This window comes from Sarcophilus harrisii, chromosome 4 (genome assembly GCF_902635505.1).
Source record: "Sarcophilus harrisii chromosome 4, mSarHar1.11, whole genome shotgun sequence".
In the NCBI taxonomy this organism is placed as follows: domain Eukaryota; kingdom Metazoa; phylum Chordata; class Mammalia; order Dasyuromorphia; family Dasyuridae; genus Sarcophilus; species Sarcophilus harrisii.
This window is the reverse complement of record NC_045429.1, coordinates 449754304-449774442: the sequence shown is the minus strand read 5'-3', so window position 1 is coordinate 449774442 and position 20139 is coordinate 449754304. Positions and strand designations below refer to the sequence as shown.

The 20139-nt window shown below is 48.7% G+C and overlaps 1 protein-coding gene across 1 annotated transcript in view; it reads left to right on the top strand.

Annotated features, from left to right (window-relative positions):
- The window catches only part of CUX1 (cut like homeobox 1), a 244211-nt gene that overhangs the window by 186142 nt on the left and 37930 nt on the right, over window positions 1-20139 (top strand). The window contains exons 10-14 of the mRNA XM_031968006.1: window positions 4731-4919; window positions 13223-13281; window positions 16551-16599; window positions 17868-17964; window positions 18971-19642. Coding sequence (XP_031823866.1) covers window positions 4731-4919; window positions 13223-13281; window positions 16551-16599; window positions 17868-17964; window positions 18971-19642 — 1066 coding nt within the window. The remainder of the gene's footprint in view (window positions 1-4730; window positions 4920-13222; window positions 13282-16550; window positions 16600-17867; window positions 17965-18970; window positions 19643-20139) is intronic.

Genomic DNA, 20139 nt, shown 5'->3' with positions numbered 1-20139 from the left:
GAGACTTAACCATAAACAAGAGACTTATCCACAGTCATGTAACTGGGTGGCCCAGTGTTCAGTGCTAGATTTGGAATCAGGAAGGTTGGTGGTGGAACCCAAGTCAAGGCCCTTTCCAGGCCTCGGTTCTCCTCTGTGGAAAGCTACCTCACACGGCTGCTGTAGTTCAACCCTAAGTGTTCTATAAACATTGTTATTATCAGAGTCATCATTTGAGCCTCATTTCCCCAGTCCTTTCCGCACTCTACTCCAACATCCCCCTGAATCCTAGGTTTTAAAATGGCTTTGGATGTAGACTGCTTTATAGAATTTCTTTGTGGTTGCCTCCTACTTAGGAAAACATCTTTGATTTTCCTCCTCCTTCCCTCCCTCCCTTCCTCCTTTAAATTATTAAAAACATAATTTTAATTAAATTTGATCCTATGGCACCAAGAGGCATGGGGAGAAAGACCAAGGTCCAAATTGATGGGACAAGTTATGGTGGGGGAAAGCTCTCCAAGGCCTACAGTTACTTAACTATCTTAAACTCACTGTTCTATTGACACTGGTGTCTCCTTTTGAAGAAAGAGCAGAGGCCTTGGCTCTCAGATATCCCCCTCATTTCTTGATTTCCTCAGTGACACGAATGTTCCTAAATCTTCCCAGAGGACCCTTCCTGGACTACTGAAATGCTCCTGGTATTTGGGAGGTGCCATCGGCTCCCAGTGGGTGGGCCAGTGAATGCTAGGCTTCCTCCCAGCTCCGTTTCCTCATGTAGTATCAGGAACAGTTTGAGGAGATTCTGCTACTGGCCCCAATTGTGGATGCGGGAGGTCCTGGGCACTTCGAAGGTCACCCAAGTGGTATTTACATTATATCAGTTGGGGACCCTGCCTCAAAGCTCCTGTCACTTCCAAGTCCTGCCCATCAGAGGCCCAGCTGGGTGGAAGAGTGAACAAAACAGGTTTAGTGCCCATAATCTGGTCACTGGAATCATGTGGGGCATTTGTAAAATGAGGAGGGTGCCAGGATGGCTCCAGACTCCCACTGCAGCCCTAGCTCCATGTTTTTGCTCCTAACTGGCTGATTGTTCCCCACTTTTGGGGAGCTGTCTCAGAGACAGAGTTTACATAATACCATAATAATAATTAAGAGCTCACATTTGCCTAACATACCAAGTCCTTAAGAAAAAATACTTTGTCTATCTCTCCTTTGATCTTCACAACCATATGTGACTCAGGCTAAGCAGGGTTGTTGTTGTTCTCATTTTTCAAATGGGGAAGTTGAGGCCCAGAGTCATGTGACTGACTGGTAAGGAGACCAGGGCTTGTACTCTTGCCCGCATACCACTGTCTCCAAAGCTAATTGGGCCCAACTGTCACAGGATTAGTGTGACTCCGAGATCTGGGATAATTATTCCTTTCATCCTCTTGTCCATTGACTTGACAAATGTTGGCTGAGCCCCTCCTGGGTTCAAGGCCCTGCGTGGGAGGGGAGAAAAAGAAGAGCAAAAAAAAAAGCTCCTTGTTCTCTTCTGAGATGGGGGAAGGGAAGGAAAGAGAGAGGGAAGGAGGGAAGGAAGGAAGAAGAGAGGGAAGGAGGGAGGGAAGTCAGAGAAGAGAAGGAGAGACAGAGAACGCAAGCTGGGCTTCTCTTGCTTTTCTCTTCACATCTCCAGTGTTTTGCACATAGAAAACACTTAGTAAATGCTTTTTTCATTGATACATACATTCAATGTCTGGCTACACAGTAAGTGCTTAATAATTGCTTTTCAGTGGATTGGTGGTTGAATGAGATTCATGAGAGGGAGGTGGAGCGCAAAGGATTAAGAGGAGGAGAAGCTGTGTTACCTTGACAAGGAGGGAAGCATTGAATTGAGGTTTACATTCTTGGATGATTTCAGTGTTTTTCTTTCTCTCAGTGATAAAAATTAAAGTTTAACCCTCAGCATTTACTTTCACTTACTTGCATCATCTGACTTTATGGCAGTCTTATTTTTAAATTAGGTTTTCCCTTGATTTTTAATGGCCCTTTAGCATCTCACTTTTATTGACTAGGAAGAACAGAGGATATCTTACCACAGAGCCTTCATTAACGGAGCTGGAGACGCAGCCTTCAGTACATAGGCTGGCGGGCAAGAGAGCCTGCCTGGGCCCTTCTCATCTTTCCATCCAGATCCCCCAAGAGACAGAGGCCTTCCTCTTAGAGATGAGAAGGGACACTTTGGGGACAGGAAGTAAGAATCCTCCCCTCTTTGAGGGATTTGAACCCTCATTCCTGGGCATCTTTTAAACCTGCCACCTCCAAAACCAACTGATCCTTCATGTGTCAAGTTGGGTCCCATGGCTCCTTCCAATTCCCTCTTCTCTAGGCAGTATTTCCTTGTCACGTTCCCACACGTTGGGAACCATGGCATGAAGGACCAAGTGGCGCGACCCTGCTGCTGTGCCCCATTCCGATCCTCCTCTGTCTGCATCTCCCAGTGTTATCCCCAAATGCTCTCAGCATCTTCTGCGGATCCCAGACAAAATTGCAACCAGCTGGTTTCCTCCACTGCCATTGACCAAGCAATTAATTTGTGCCCGGTGCTGCTTTGGCGCTCAGGTTGTTTCTGGGCCTGCAACTTCTCCGACTATTGTTTCCCATCAGTCCCCCTTCTCTGAGATGATCAGAGTCATTGTCTGTGCTTTTATCCACTTTTCCCTCATCCTTCTCAGCAGCTTGTTCCAATAGGTTTGCTCAGCTTAGCACCATTGTGTTGTTCTCCAGCCAATCTGCTGGCAAATGCCCTCTCTTCAATCATCCCACTCTCATCTTCACCTTGGCTCCTGCAGGCTTCCTGGCCTAAGTGGCCGGCTTCTCAATATTACCTATTTCCGAGGCCTCACTTAGGCTCCCAGCTCTTACATTAGCCTTTTTCTGACGAATCCTGCTCCCATTGTTCTCTTCCTTTTCTGAGATCTTTCTTCCTTTAGTTAATACCACACAATTTGCCCTTTAATTGTTAATATATATTCCGTAATGGTTGTGTAATTACTTCATTTAAGCTAGATTTGTCTCTATAAGTAGACTCTAATTTCATTGAAGGCAGTGACAACATCTTAGACTCCTCCAGCCCCTGTGACACCTAGAACAGGCTGAGCATGGAGCGGACACTCAGCACAGCTTGGTCACCTGATCCACGTCCTCCTTTCTGGACAACAGCTGCGTACTCTGGCTCTGGGCGAGCACACAAACACCAGTTCAGCAACATTCACTAAAGGGAGAGTCATCCTTTGTAACAGAGCATAAGGAACAAGAAAAGGGGGCCTTACGAGAAAACCCAGGCCAGTGTTTTAGAGAAGCGGGTAGTGGTATAGTCTACACATACAAGGTGTGTGTGTATGTGTGTGTGTGTGTGTGTGTGTGTGTCCTAGAACCCCAGAGGAAACAGGTTGTGTTGTAGTCTAGACAAACAAGGGATGTGTGTATGTGTGTGTGTGGGTGTGTGGGTGTGTGTGTATGTCCGTGTGTCCTAGAACCCCAGAGGAAACAGATTGTGTTGTAGTCTAGACAAACAAGGGATGTGTGTGTGTCCGTGTGTCCTAGAACCCCGGAGGAAACAGGTTGTGTTGCATTTTACACACAGAAAAATAATGTGTTAATGAGTGTATCAGAGCTAGTCTCATATACAACTTTTGAAAATCCAAAAGGAAGAATCGGGAACTTCTCTGGGGAAATGCCCTAAGTCCTTCCCCTGATCAGCCATCACCCCTACCAAGCCAAAACATAGTAGCAACCTCATTAGCATGTGACATTTCCCGCCTCCTTCTCTCTCTCCAAGTGACTGGCCTGGAGAAAGCCGGCTCTCCTTCCCTACAAGCAACAGCTGAGAAGGTTAGCTCCCAGGGGACCTTTGGGACTGCATCAGCCAGCCTCCACACTGCCATTTCCACACCCTGGGATGGGCCCGTTGCCTCCCGACCAGCTGACTATTCTTCAAATGCTTTTTATAAATACTCTTCCGATCGTTTGGGAGTGGTGACGGTGTTCATTTTTTAAATGACTGTTTATCTGGCTTTTACAAAAACCCCTGGGTCATCTTGCAGAAGAAGCACCCAGCCAGCCTCCATGTAGGAACTTCTGCTTTTAGCCGGTCCTGGTTCCAATTTAGTGTAGCTCTGCAGGCCTCATTAGCCTACGAACCTTCATTTAGAAATGACTCAAGAGGAGTCATTTTGAGTTCTTTGGGAGGCCTTCAATTGCATTCTGGTGGGACGGAGGCCACTGGAGGGATTGGTTGAGGGATCCCACATCAAGCAGAGCCCTTCCCTCAAGCTGTCTTCCTCACTTGGAAAGTGGGGATGAACTAGATCAAACTTTCAGTGAATCTGCTCCATGGCGGGCTCTGTTCCAAGTGCTAGGGTCACAAAAAGAGGCAAAAAACTATCCCTGATCTCAGAGATCAAACATCCAAACCTTACAGATCCATTAAGTGCCCACAAGGTGCTGGGTACCAGAGCTACAACTTGGGAAACAAGCTCTCCTCACAGGGAGCTTCCATTCTGTTGAGTAATAGCAAAGACCTCTCCCAGCCTGCTTTCAGATCTGAAGTAGTTAGTCAGTCAGATGCTGAGAAGGTTTTTGACACCATGGCTCTCTTCTGTGGTCACATGGGCCTTCCCCCATGAACACTCCCGATTCTCCTTCGTAGGTGGCCTTGCCCCTAACCGGAGTTATTGCAGTTTCATCATCTGCTTTGTTCTTCCTAGGAGCAGGCGATAGAGGTACTGACCCGTTCCAGCTTGGAAGTTGAACTGGCCGCCAAAGAACGGGAGATTGCCCAGCTTGTAGAGGACGTTCAGAGGCTCCAGGCCAGCCTGACGAAGCTCCGGGAAAATTCAGCCAGCCAGATATCCCAGCTCGAGCAGCAGCTGAGTGCCAAGAACAGCACGCTCAAAGTAAGGAACCCTTGTGTACCCGGCAGCACGCGCGTGTCCCGTGATGAGATCGGGAGGGGGGCTTCAGCCATGGGAGTCGCCGTGGTCCTCAGACTCAGTGAGGCCACTTGTGAGGGTAGATTCGGGCCCTTGGCTTCTGCTAGCCTGGGAGGGTTTGGGCTCGAATGATAGTTTCCGAAAGACTTTTTGGCTTTCCCATCAACTTGATGGATAATCTTAAAAAGTGCTCTTGGGCTCTTGATTACAGCATCACTGAAGGTAGGGGGGAGAAACAAAAGAAACCCCCAAATCACGTTTGTTAAGGGCCCGATCTGACCTTGCTGGGAGACGGTCAGAGGCTCTTGTGTCTGGAAGGGCATTAGCTAAATTTCACTCCAATTTTAAAGTCTCAAGTATGGTTCAGGCCTCATGTTTCTGGATTGGAGCTTCCGCCATCAGCACGCCTCCGAGAAGAGGAACAGATTGAAATCTACAGTGTGTTGCTCTCAGAAGAAGTGGGGGCACCTGCCACTCAGGTTGCTCAGTAGCCCTTCCCTGAAGGTTTCTTGTTGGCAAAATCGGTGCAATTCCCCAACCACGCTTGTGAGAACTTTGAGGAGAGGAGTAGCAGGGCCAGAGGGGAGTGAGCTCTTTACAAGAGGCTGCTCAATTTTGGGAAGAGAGCGTGGCTGGCCTGGACTTTTTTGTGGACTCTCAGTCCCAAAGGAATGGGTCATGGTCTAGCAGGGGATGGCCCTGTTCTTTTTTTATTTACTTTTTAATTTTTTTCTGAGGCAACTGGGGCTAAGTGACTTGCCCAGGGTCACACAGCTAGGAAGTGTCAAGTGTCTGAGACCAGATTTGAACCCAGGTCCTCCTGGCTTCAGGGCTGGTGCTCTATCCACTGCGTCATCTCACTGCCCCATGGCTCTGTTCTCTTTGAGAGTCTTCCTTCCCCAGAGGCTGTTCCTATGTTTGCCTTCTGTCTACCTTCTTGAAAAACATGGGGATAAATCTCCTTTCTCCAGTACACCCCTGCTGGGTCGTTTGACCAGATAGAACCACAAAAGAGCACTTGAAGGTTTTCGTAGGTAAGGTTTAGGGCCTGGGTGGGAAAGTTTACAAAGAAGGACCTGGGGGGATATATAAACACGGTTGGGAGACTGAGGAAACAATGCCCTTGCAACATGGGCAACCCTGGGAAGATGGCTCCCAAATAGCCCACTGGCACAGAAACTTTCTCCCAGACACCTCTGTGGAATATCGTGGTCATGCAGTATAGCATCGCCCATTGTCACACCACGACCATGTTAAGGGGCCAGGGTGCCAGTCGGGCTCTGGGAAGCCTTGGCACTCCCCAGAGTCCTTTGAGGGTGCAGTAGTTCTCATGTAAGCTCTTGCTAATCATCCCCCCAAAATGATCCAGGTTTTCCTTAGACGCATTTATTTTTGTCACTAAACTGTCACTTTACAGTTTAATGACGAGTGTCATGAAATAGGGTCAGACAAGCATTTTTCAAGGACACATAGTCCCAAGCCCAAAGCACTTCCATTTTCCTTCGGGAGTGAAAGACAGAAAGAGAGAAGTTTATACATGGTCCTTTGAGGAAGGAAAGGGCACCGGCCCCTTCGGGAATCAGGAAATGCTTCCCACGTTCATTCATGACGGATTCTGGGAGGCCACAGTGAGGAGGGGAGGGTGTTCTAGGATCAGGGACAGCCTGGGCAAAGGTGTGGAAGGAGATCTTTATTCAAAGTGTCAGGAGAGAGATGGCTTGGCCCATGGGAGTGTGCAAAGGAAACCGGACTTTAAAGCTGAAGCACATGTGTCTTACCCACTGAGGCACCATGATGCTGGACACCCCAGACTTTGGGGAAGATTATTTTGGGGACCTCAGGAAGGTGAGCCAAAGAGGGAAGAGACAGAGCTAGGAAGACCGGTTGGACGTTGTGGAGGAGCCCGGGCCCTGGTGTTGAGGTCTGAGGGCAGAAGGATAGCAATGTCCCCCTCCCAGTGTGGCAAGCTGAGCGGCCATCCCCAGCCTCCCTGTGTCAGATTGGGCACAAGAGAAGCCCTCAGCAGGAGCTTGGGTGTCTTATTTGCCTTACCCACAGAGTGCCCTTGAAGTGTGCCCTTGGTCATGTTTGATTTCTAGATTCTATCTAATTTTCTCGTGCTGTGGCCGGTTTTGACCCTCACAATTACACCATGATTATATAATTTGCCTTTCTTGCCTTTGTTATCATGACAGGGCCCGGCTCCAGTACGTTCTGCGGGATGCCCGGGGGGCACGGGCACGCCGGCCCTTCCGCTTTTATTATAGAGCAATTGTTCCCAATCAGGAAGGATTTTAATGTTTGCCTTCACCAAAAAGTGAAACAGTTTCACAAATTAATGTTCTTTAACCGTATCTTGAGGGAATTCTTTAATACTGTGTGGTTAATGAAACAATCCCACACTGTTCCTTCCAAAATTATTGCTCCCTTATCTTTATCTGATCTAATAATCAAAACATGTCCTCTAGTAACAAGACTTCTCTCATTTTAATTATCTTAACCCCTTGTCGCCAGGAGTCGAGATTGCCCTGCTAGCAAACGCAAGCACCGAGCGCATTAGCCCTCGCCAATTGAATGTGCCCGACTCCCTTACCCCAGAGGAGTGGGGTTAATTGAATAAGCTAGCTTCTGAAGGGTTTTTCCCCCAATGTGTACAAATTGTATTCTTAACTCTGATTCGGGCTAAGAGAAGATGGGATTTTTTTTTTTTTTTTTTTTTTTTTTTAGTGAATGAGACCTCTCTGATTGGCATTGGGTTGCCCTTGCTCGTTTGGGATTTGGGAGATGCAACTAAGTCAAGGGGGCGGCCATTGGGGACAACCGCCAAATGATCCCCCATCAGGTTTTGTTGAGGGCCAACAGATGTCCCAAGCTCGGCACTTGAGAGCTGGGAACTTAAAGATAAAAAGAAGATAAAAAGGGGGTGGCCCCTGTCCTCAGGGGGCTTACAGGCCAAGAAAAGGGCTATGGTGAGAGCCAAAATAAGTGCAGGGAGTCATCGGAGAGGGCAGAGGGCTGACGGCCCTGGGGGTGAGGAAGGGCTTCTCATGGTGAGGGCCCCATGAGGGAGCCCTGAACGAAACCTAAGATTCTAAGAGGAAGCGATTACAGACAAGCAAAAGTGCATCAACAAGCATGGAAAGGAAAAACAGGAAATCATTATGAGGGAGGAACAAGAACTGGGAGGGTTTGGGACAAAGATGGGTGGGAGCCAGGAAGGGTTTGAGCAGGTATAGGAAAAGAATGTGGTTCTCATTCTGATTGCCCCACCACCGGCCCCGGGAGTGTCTGTGTTGTACACCTTGGGCAGCGCCATCCGGACAAGGGCCTGGCTCTGGTTGTCATGGGTTGGGGAAAATGAGCCCCCGGATCTGCTCTGTTCCATAGGAACCTCCCATTCCTCAGAGATGTTTCTCTCAGACTTAGTGCTTTGGGTTTTGACTCTTTTCCTTGTTATTCTTTGTCTCATTGTTGTATTTATTGTAGTAAGCTCCCTTTTAATTTCATTTGCTTTAATGTTTGTCATAATTAATAATGACAGCTGGCCTCTCTTTAGAGGTTTGGGGCTTCCAGAGTGCTTTGCGAAGCTCCTTTGGCAGATGAGGAAACCCCACCTTGCCCAGAGACTGGGTTGGGGGGGTGGGGGGCTGGGGTCTCATTGTGAAGAAGCCAGCAGGGTGTGATAGGTGGGAGTTGGGAGGACCTGGGTTCAGACTCAGCCCCTGAACAAGTGGCTTTGCCTCTCTGTGCCTCGGTTTTCCTATCTGCAGAATGGGGGCTGGTCGCCACTGGGCTCTCAGCGTCCTTCTGGCTTGAAATCTGCTTCTCACATTAGTCTGATTTGCGTGATGTGGTCTCCTGTCCCCACACCTCCCCCTCAGCCCTGAGCATTGGTACTCCTGTGCCATTTATCCCGCTTTACCAGGCTCAGAGGTGAGCCCTCACCTGTTTGATGTCTGAGAAGGAGCCACGTCCACACCTTCTGCTCTGAGACCATCTCTGTATTTGGATCCAGGGGATCTGGCGGAGCACACATGACTGTGTCCTCCAACCCACAAGCATTTATTAAGTGCCTGCTGTGTGCCAGGCCCAGTGCTGAGCTCTTGAGGATACAAAGAAAGGGAAAAGCCAGTTCCTGCCCTCAAGAAGCTTACGGTCCCGGGGGAAAGGCAACACATACATGCTCTGAACAAAGAAGGTTTTCCACATAGACATGTGCCCCCTTTGTTTACCAAAGGGCTTATAAAAATGCTGTTTATAAGCATTTAGGCCTGAAAAGTTGCAGAGTGGAAAGAGCCTGAGAGGACTGAGTGACCCTGAGTGACCTTCAATCAGTCCTTCCTTCCATGAGCCTTAGTCTGCTTCCCTGCCACCTGGAAGACTTGGTCTGGGTGACCCACTGCCAGCTCCAGATCTATGGCCCGAGCGAGTCCTCCCTTCCCATGATGACCACAGTAGGTCTTTTGGGAAGCAAAGACTCAACCCAGAAGACATGCAGCCTCTCCCTCTGCAGTTTCATAGATGGATGGGTCCCAACCAAAGAATTGTGACCTGGGAACAGTTGGTCAGTCAGACTCATTCCTCCAACCCCGTAAGCTTTGGGGGCCTCCTGGGTCCAGCAGGGTTTCGGGGCCAAGCTGGGGCCTCAGCCACGATTTAAAGCATTGCTTCTTGGGGAGTATAATTTCCAAATAAGTGCTTTCCAGCTCTCCTTTGGGGAACAGAGCCATCCGTTAGCCGGAGTCTGCTGGGAGTGGGTTTACCTGAAGCAGAGCTAATGCATCTTTATTAGCTTTCATTAATTTCTCTCTTCATTTCCTGCTCGCTCCTTTCTATGTATTTTTTCCCCAATTTAACTTGTAGTCCTGTCCTCACCAACACAGGCCAGAAAGAGCCCTAGGAGTCCCAACATTTTGGGGCCAGGGCAGGAAGCCTCCGCCATGGTGCGAGGGGCCCCTTGCACTGGTCTGGGCCTGTTGTCCTCCTGTCTCTTTCCAATACCTGGGGCTTCTCACTGGCTTCTCTGCCATCTGCCCTTGGGTTTGCAGCTCGGTCTGTTCTCATTTTACGGAGTCTGCTACAAAACTCCATGGTAGCTGGTGTTGGGGGAGAGCGCTCCTCTGGCCAAGTCCTGAGCCTCCACTCCCCAGGCCGTGCAGGGATGGACTGAGAGTCGACAGCCTCTGAAGCATCTTCCAACCCTCAACCCACAAGCCTCTGAGAGGGCAGCAGGATGCAGCGGACTGTAGAGAGCCCCGGGTTTGAGGTCACAATCAGACCCAGCCCTTGGCCCCTTTGTGTGACTTAGTCTGGACAGAGATCCATCGCCCTCAGAATCGTCTCCTACCAGGAACGATCGGCCCTGCTGGATATAGAGAAGTGACTTGTCCAGGGTGACGTGGCCAGGAGCAGTCGGAGGCAGCCTTCAGACTTTCCTGTACCTCCCTGCTTCCATTAGGCTCTGGCTGAGGGGGCCTGTCCAACCCCTGACTCTGCTCACTGTTTATGGATCTGGAGCAAGTCCGTCCTCCCCTCTGGACCGTGGAGTTCTGGGCTCCCCTGAGGCCCCATCTCTCTCTAGGTCTGTGACTGACTCCACTGGTGACCTCAGAGGCCCCTCCCAAAGGAGACAATGCGTTTGGGACCACCAGCTCTGGACCCCTGGCTTGTGCCCCAGGCCTCTGCCCCGCCCCCACCTCACCCTCCTGACACCTCTCACACAGAAAACTGGCGCCATGACGACAGAACTTTCTGCCCCCCCCACCAAAGCACTGGGGGACGGACAGATGCCACCCTTCGGCCAATGTTTGTGCTCCCTTCTGGCCCAAGGGCGTGTCTGATGGGATTTAATTGGCAAGATGAGGCAGGTGCTAGCCAGGTCTCTAAATGAGAGACAAGCTCGAGGCTGTGACCCCTGCTTGGTGAGAGCCCCCCAGGCTGGGAGAGTGTCAGCCCTCCCATCAAAAGAACCCCTTAAATCACCAGAGATTTCAAGGAGGGCTTCGGTTGGTCCTGAAAGCCGATTGATCAGGGCCAGTCACAGCTCTGTGTCACCCTGGCCAAGCCCTTTAACCTTGCAACTATTTCCTCATCTGCAAAAAGGGGGATGACAATAAGATTGGGAAAACCGAATGAGATCCTATTTGGGAAACAGTATTTAACTCTTAAAGCTCTATATAAATGCTCACTAGTTTTCGAATGAGGGGCCATTTGGGGTGAGACTTTGATAGCCCTCAGCCATTTTTCTTCCTCTGACTGCCTCAAAGCCTCCTTTTTCCTCCACTTTTCTAAGGTCCTGCAGCAGTGAGCCAAAGGATCCAAAGTCCATCCCAACAACTCCGTGGGTAACCCGTTCTCAGAATTGGCCGTGCTTAGTACTTAGAAAGTACTCAGACAGCATCTTTGTACTTTCTGCTCTCGGAGGCCCTCGGGAAAGGATGAAATAATCACTTTTTTATGAACACCTTCTGTGAATTTTTTGTAGGCTAATGAATCCTCGCTCTATTTAATTATAACTGAAATCAGCATTATCATCTATACATTTGGCAGGAACTAGGAGAGAACTACTTCACGCACAAAGAAATACGCAATAACTACAAGAAAAGGCCATTTAAATAAGTGGGCTCGGTGTGTTCGGTTGCAGCCAGCACCGGATTTCTTTCAGGTGAATGAGGAAATCAGAACAGCTGGGAAATTAGACTTCTAATATGATGGGTCAGGTGCTTATTTCCTTTTCCCAAAAGATGTAGGATATAAACAGAAATCAGTGGGAGCCACTTAGAGAGGAGCTTAAAAAAAAATCCTGGAAGCTCTGCTGTGGAAACGCTTCAGAAGTGCTCCCTAAGAACATGCTGGCTTGTTAGGGCTGCCTCCTGGGGTGCTCTAGGAGCCATGGGGGTCTGGCAGAAAGAGCCAGAGGCCCTGCACATGAAGGCTGTCTCTGCCGCTCGCTGACCATTGACCCGGAGCCAAACATTTCCCCTCTCTGGGGGACTGGAACATGAAAGGTCCAGGCGAGATGACCTCCCAGGAGCCCATCCAGCCCCAGCTCTGTCTTGGGATCCTGCATGGGGGAGGTTAGAAAGGGACACAAAGGCTTTTTTAAGGAGAGCCCATGCTCATCTCTTGTTGATGGAGCCGAAGACAGAGATATTGATTGGGGAGAGGGAGCTGGCTAAGGTTCCCAGCCATGTTTGTGGGGCAGCTGGGAAGGATCAGGAGCCATGAGCCAAACATGAGCCGTCCCTCTCCCTTCCCTGTTTAGCTCTAATTCCATCTCGGTGTCCATCTGTAGAGCTGTCCCAAACATATGATGCTGGACCAGCCGATGGAGAATGGGGCATTCGGTATTGGTCCCCAAGATCCTCCCAAAGGGTCTACATGGTCCAAACTATTGTCATAATTGTATTAAGATTCACAGGACTTGGATCATCTCTGCCGGGCTTCCTTCCAGTGACTATCGTGCGCTGAGAAGACAGTGCTGAGAGTGTCACCCAGCTCCTAGTAGGCAGCATGAGGATTGGCCAAGTCCCAGTGGGCAATGGGGGTGTCGGCCAGGTCCTGGCGGACAATGGGGGCTCACTCAGGGTGTGCTGATGGATTGAGTGGGTAGAAATTCCAGAGAGGCAGATTGGGGTTTGTATTCAAGAAAACTCCCCATAGAATAGTTGCTGTCCCAACTGAAAGGGGCAGCTTAGGGGTCAGGGGGCCTCTCATCAGCAAAGAGCCATTTGTTGGGCCTGCTGTGGAGCGGGTTCCTGATTCAAGTATGAATTGGTCTCGACAGGAAGTTGTTAACCACGGATTTAGATGGAGAAAAAAAAAATGACATCTTTGTCGTCATTAACTTCTATCTGGAACTTAGTATTTCCTTTCAGATATTTAAAAACACTTTGAGAAGGGGTTTTCAGGCTTTGCCAGACTGCTCAAACTTCAGGTTAATAAGCTTCCTGGACTCAATGGTCTGTTCTGTACTTTATGAATTTTATTACTTAAAATAGCTCTTCTCGTTTACAAAGCACCCCCCCCCACCTTGGTTCCTTGCTTGCATTCACTTTTACATTCTGAGGCCATGGTCTGTGGGTCAGGCTCGAGGGGACCAAGGGATCGGGATTCGTGGTGGAAAAGAACGCGAGACGCATTGCCCTCCCTACTGCCTCTCCCTGGGTTTGTTTTGGAGGAAAGGCACCCAATCATTTCTTGCCCTCGCCAATAAACTGTTCTCAAACTTTGCTGAAAGTAAAGTTTCTCTTTTCTCTTTCTTTTAGCAACTGGAAGAAAAACTGAAAGGACAGGCCGATTATGAAGAAGTGAAGAAAGAATTGACGTAAGTTGCCGGCTGGTTGTGTTATGTTGTTTGTAAGAAGGGGGTTCTGGTTAAATGCTCAAGTATGGCGGCTAAAGTACCACTGAGGTCCCCTGGGGCAGCTGAGCTCTGAGAACCAGGCATCCAATGGCCCCCACCTGACCATAACAAAACCAATGCAGCATTTATGAAGCACCTGCTGAGAGCCAAGTCCTGGCCCCAGGATTGGGAAGACAGATGAAGAGGAGCCCTGCCCTCCAGAAGCTTCCATTCTATGAAGGGAGATGATATGTCTGTGGAGGAATGTGTTAAAAATAAATCCAAAGTGATTTTCCAAAGGCAGACATGAGCAGTGGGGAAGGGATGGGATGGCCACAGAAAAAGCTTGAGGGGAGAAAGGTCACGTGAGCAGAGTTTTGAAGAGATCCGAGATTTTCTTTTTAAAAAAAAATAGTGGGGAGGAGGATGGATTGAGAAAGTAATAGGCTATAAACAGGATCCTAATATCAGGGATGGGGGCCCCGAAATCCAAGTTAAGAGTGAGAAAACCCAGAAAAGTAAAATTGCTCGCCTAGTCATGCAGGGAGTAAGCAGCAGCAGGAGGATTTGAACGCAGTTCTGCCTCCTTGGCCACCATAGGTGTTTGGTGACAGATGAGGGAGAACTCTGAGCTTTGCGTGAGCAGTTCTTACATTATCTTGATTCATCCTCACCATAGCCCAGGGAGGGAGATGCTGTTAATGGCCCCATTTTAGAGATGAGCACGCTGAGGCGGAGATGCCAGGGAGATTTGAACGCACATCTTCCTGCCTCCTGAAGTCAGCAATCTCCAGCATGCTCATGGGCTCTCAGCCCTCACTGAATTTGAATCCCTTGTGGAAGTCTGAACTTGGAGAACACCAATGTCACTACCATTTAGATTCAGTCTCCCAGAACCTCTCCTCCTATGATTTCCGGAGCGCACCAGCGTTTTGTGTGCACTGGTGACCAAGGGGCTTGTGGCATTCTCAGAACATCAGCCCATTTCTTGGCTCACAAATATCCCCCAGGGTGAAAAGGAGGACTTGTTCTCTATTAAACTGCACTTGAGAATTGGGGGCAGGCTTGGGGGCCCCAGAGATGCCTTAGCTGGAGGGTAAATGGTTCTTAGAAAAGTCAGGACAGTGAAGTCTCCACAGCTGTGTTCCATCATCAGCTTGGTTTCAGGGGCAGTTTGTGAAATAGAGGGCCCTGGCTCAGTCAGCCATGGCTAAAAGCAGGCCCAGAGGCCTGAGGCCAGAGACCAAGCCCCATGAACATTAGGTGGCCGAGAACCAGAGGACCCTGCATCAAGTTAGTCTGCCCAGAGAGCAGAGGCCACTGCCCTGGATCCCATCGGGCGGCCTCCCTGCCCCTGAAAGCTGGGGTTGCTTCTGACCACCAGCATGTGTGGAGGCTCCAGGCACCCCCACCTGGTGCCTCGGAGCTTGCACTATCATCTTCAGAGCCACAGGGTGGGGACTGATGCATCAGGGGCATCCCCCCCATGCCCATTGGGCATCAGCACACTGGCCTGTCCAGGGGTCCTCTCTGATGAGAGACAGAGAAAGCACGCTCTGTTCCACCGTGCTCCCTTCTTTCCTCTTCCCTTTTTTCTCTTCTCCTTTTCTTTTCCCTCTTCTCTCCTTTCTTTTTTCTTCTCTCCTCTTTTTTTCTTCTCTCTGATTTTTTCTCTATTCTTTCTGTTTTCTTTTGTTTCCTCTCTTCTTTTCTTTTCTCCCTTCTCTTCTTTTTTCTTTTCTCTTTTCAGCTCTCCTCTTTCTTTTCTCTTTTCTTCTCTCCTCTCTTCTTTCTTTTCTCTTTTCTCTTCTCCTCTTCTTTTCCCTCTCTTCTTTTCTCTTTTTTTCTCTCTTTTCTTTCTTCTCTTCTTTCTTTTCTCTCTTCTCTCTTTTCTTTACTTTTTCTTCTCTTTTCTTTGCTCTTTTCTTCTCTTCTCTCTTCTCTTCCCCCTTTTCTCTGCATCTCTCTCACACATCGCTCTCTTCTTTTTTTATTTTTACTTTAAAAGTTATCCTCATAAAAACTTCTGAGGTATGTTTTCCATCCTCCCCAATACAGTAATTTAAAGAAATGTAAATTCCCTAGATAAGAATGAAACCTGAAAGAATTAGTGCCTCCCATGACCCTCAGCATTTGAACTCCTCTAGAAAATAGTAGAATAAATCAAAGCAGTTCATTCCAGTAATTAGTTAGCCACTCTCACAAAGGGGCTATTGTCACAAAGAAGGAGAGCCGTCATGTTCTTGGCTGATGAGAATTATGGCAAAGTAGTGAAGGTCTGGGAGGAATGGGGAGAGAGGACAGGGCTGACCCCTGAGTCAGGACAATCAGGGCTCCAGTGCCATCGGGAGCCCATCCAGCCATGTGGCTCAAATAAGGTCCTTAACTCTCATTCCCCCAGGTACCTCGCTAAGTCGATCTTTTGCAGGGGCCAGTCTGCCTCTTGAGAGGAAATGTCTCCACCAGGAATTCCTAAAACCAATGAAATGGCAAGATAAGACCCAGAGTCTCTGCCTCAGTGGAAGAGAGCACAAACTCTGTGACTCTGGGCCAGTTAATTAACCTCTCCATGGCCCACTCCAGAGCTGCAGAGTGGCCGTCTCCATCCCCCTCCCCCAGGCATCCCCACATTAGTCAGTGCCATCTTTGCCTCCGTCCTGAGAGGACAAAGTTCAATCTCTCCATCTGTCAGTGATTGGCATCTTTAGCCAGTAGAGAATACCCCACATTTCTCTTGCATCTCTCTAGAACAATGGCTGCCTTTAGCCTTCAGGGGTCAGAAAATAATCTGTGCCCTGCCCTGCCCTGCCCCAACCCCCAGATTACTTTGTCTCAGCCATCCAATGGCACGGGCACCGTACTGTACGTGAGGCACGGTGATCCCTCTTCCCGCTCGTCCTGCTTCATTAGAACTTTCCTTTCCCTTTGGGCTTCACAAATAAATTCATGTTGCTTCTGACAGCTTAAAATGCTCTCTCCTTATTAACCTGTAAATTTATACTCTCAAATGGTCTTGCAGAACTGCCTATGGAATGATTTATGTGGCGCTTGAGAAATTTTTTTTCTGTCCAATAAGTAGTTTGAATAGTTAGTCTATATTCATTATCAGATTATATTACTGCTAGGAAAGTTGTTAAAGTTGTCACTTAGCTTGTTCCTGGAGAGTCAAAAGTGATCGTGTTAATGCTCATTATATAGTTACTAAGAAAAGAATAAATAGAAAATGAAGCCATCCTCTTTGTCCTTCACAGCATCCTGAAATCCATGGAATTCGCCCCATCGGAAGGCTCCGGAACCCAGGTACTGAATATGATTTCACCTTTGACCTTGTCACTCCGAGAGCCACTGTCATCTCTCTATTTCTGCTCGCTCTCCTGTAGAACGAGCATTTAAAGACTTTAGAAAATTGTCTAAGAAAATTAGCCCAAGACTCTTCATTCTTTACAGAAAATACCGGCACTTAATTGATCGCTGGTGCTATGGTCTGATTTGTAGCTTACTTGAACATTTAGCCTTGTTAACACAAATTGCCTTTAATTAAGTAGAGGGGAAAAAAGAGAGCGAGAGAGAGAGAGACATGTTATTAATGTTTTTTGAATTAGGAACTTGTTCAGACTAAATTATGTTGCGATTTAACTAAGAAAGTAGATGAATAAAATTTAGGATTGAGTGTCAGCAATTTTTTTTTTAAATAAGGTTAATATTGATTTGCCGAGAATATCCATATTTAAAGAAATCTGAGCTTCCCATTCTTTTGAGTTGGGAAGGCAAAAGAACAGCATGCTGACGTTCATACATTTTAATTTGACTACAGATGGAAAATTATCAAATGGATTCTTTCTCCTGGAATCCCAAAGGGAGCTGCCACCAACATGGCGGGTCTGAAAGGATGGCTTTGAGTTTGACTTTCTGACGGCTCGTTGTGAGCTAAATGGCCAGTTGCTCAGCCATATTGAGCGTTCAGATGGTTTGAAGTTGAAGGCAAACTTTAAGGAAGTAATTAATTCTCTAGTAGTAGAAAGAGAGTTTCAACAGGGTTTCATTAAAACTAAAATTTTAAAATAAGAAAAAGAGCTTGTCGGAATACTTCCAGTGAAACTTCTAGGACTCTTAGAAAGTTTGAGTTCATATAGCACCAGATGGGGAATTAGAAGACCTGCCACTTGTTCACTTTGTAACTTTGTCAAGTTTCTGGTGGGGCTGGTGAATACTTAACAGCTAGTCATTCAATAAGCCCAGATAAAGTGCCCGCCTTGGGTCTGGCACCACGTTAAGTATCAAGGTACAAAAACCAAAATGAAACAATCTCTGCCCTCAAGGAACCTCTATTCTAAATCTGTAATCATATGGTTAAGCTAGAAATGTGAATCTAAAGGTTTAAGCCTCTAGATCAAAAGAGAGGGATAAATCTCCTCTCCCCACCCTAGCTATAGCCCCACATCACTGGTTCAAACAGGATTTTCCTCTTCTTATCACGTCCCTTCTCGTTAGCCCCATGCCAACCTTTTCCCCACTTCAGATGCTATAATTGACCATAGAAGTAAAGGCATGTTTTGACTTGGATCTAGGATGCGTCCAAGCCGCTGGAGGTCTTACTGCTGGAGAAGAACCGCTCTCTGCAGTCGGAGAATGCCACCCTGCGAATTACCAATAGTGACCTGAGCGGTAGGTTCATGGGATCTCGATTCTGGTACTTGGTTAGTTTTCCAGGGGATGCTAGGAAGAGGAGACGTGAGCGTGGGACAGAGCGGGTCGCCCAGGGCTCGCCTTCTAAGCCCTGGACCGCGAGGTCCTGGCCTCCCACGGTTTCCTGCTTCCTCTGTGTTGGTAGAATGGCTAAGAGGATGAAGACGGTAGGATCGGTAGATATGGTAGATCTCTGGTGAGACGTTTCGAGGTGGTAGACGAGGTGGGAGATGCTTTCTCCACTACTCTTTTCCTAGCTCTGCGGCCAAGAGCAAAGGTCCAGGTCGGCCTGTTTCTTTGGTGTTCCGGTAGCCTCCCCCCTCCCCAATCTCAGGGAAGGTTCTTTGCTTTGGTCAGTGTTACTGGGTGGGGGAGGCGCCCCCCGCTTGGCCTCTGGTAACTCTTTTTGTAGCTGGTTGGAGTCCTAGCTTTTCGGGACTGGCTGTGCTTCTGGTCTGGGAATCGGGAAAACTTGTCAAGGTGTCCGATGATGTTGCCTCCTTGAGAATGTGTGTGCCTTCACTCCGATAGACATCTCACAGAGCCTCCTCAGAGCCAGGTGTTGAGAGAATCCATTGGCCCACAAATGTCAGTGCTCGCTGCTCCAGGTCAGGCAGGGTTCCTCGGGGAGTAGCTCGAAGGCTAGCGCTCCGATAACGGCCCTGCCGCGTGCGCCCTGTCGACTCTTTACTGTGTGTGGTACCGCGCTTCATGTAACACTGAGAATTTCAGTTTCTGTAAAAAGGGGATTCTCCAGGCTGCAACGTACAAGAAAGGTGCAAACATGAAAATGCATGTTGCTTGTTTTGGGGGGCCTCGTTTGGCTGATTTAAATTTCAATTTACAAACCAACCAACCAACACACCTCATTGGCCCTTGTACAAATCTGCACTACTTTCCCTTTTGTGGGGCAAACTTTGCATTTTGATCTTGGTTTTTCCCTTTTTAATCCCCCATAATGCATTATGTTTGACCTTCCTTGTAGGGTCAGCCAGGAGAAAAGGGAAAGACCAGCCTGAGAATCCGCGCCCTGGAGCTTTGCCGGCCTCCCCTCCTTCTCAGTTGCCCCGCAACCCAGGGGAGCAGGTTTCCAATACTAATGGTACACACCAGTTCTCACCAACGGGTTTAAGTCAAGACTTTTTCAGCTCATCCCTGGCAAGCCCCAGCCTACCCCTGGCTTCTACAGGAAAATTTGCACTAAACTCTCTCCTCCAGCGACAGCTAATGCAGTCCTTCTACTCCAAGGCCATGCAGGAAGCCGGAAGCACAAGCATGATTTTTCCAACAGGTCAATACAGCACAAACTCCATCCCCTCCCAAAGTCCATTACAACAAAGCCCCGACGTAAACGGCCTGGCCCCGTCTCCCAGCCAGTCCGAAAGCGCCGGCAGCGTCTCCGAAGGCGAGGAGATGGACACGGCCGAGATTGCGCGCCAGGTGAAAGAACAGTTGATCAAGCACAATATTGGACAGCGGATATTTGGACATTATGTCTTGGGACTGTCACAAGGGTCCGTGAGCGAGATCCTGGCCCGGCCAAAGCCGTGGAACAAGCTGACCGTGCGAGGCAAGGAGCCGTTCCACAAGATGAAGCAGTTCCTGTCGGACGAGCAGAACATCTTGGCTCTCCGGAGCATCCAGGGCCGGCAAAGAGGTGAGAGCCCTTCCCTGTTGGGAGGACACATGGGGAGTGTGGCGCCAGAACATTAATATTGAGCTCAGTAGCGAGCTCTGTTAGTCTAGGCAGAGGAAGTCCTTAGCCCTGGGAAGCCTCTCCTTCCTTGCTTGTGCACTAATAAGTCATTATCGTCAGAATAACCATAACAGTTCCAATAACCGCTTTAAAACTGACAAATCTTTAACACCTCTTAACGCCACGTAAGCGCCATTGGGCCACAGAGGAAGGCGAAATCCAGGGAGTTGACCTGAGCCGCCCACGGCCGAGCAGGTCCTAGAATAGAGCTAGCTCTGAGCCCAGGCATTCCTTCCGTGGCACTTCCTGTTACGTGTTACCACTCTCCAGGGTAAGACTGTGTGACCTGTTTAATTAGCAGAGGTCAGGTTGGACCCCGGCTAAGAGCTGACTGGGGTCGCCCACAAGGCTAGGGAAAAACCATTGGCTTAAAAGAGCTCAGAGACAGCACTGAGCAC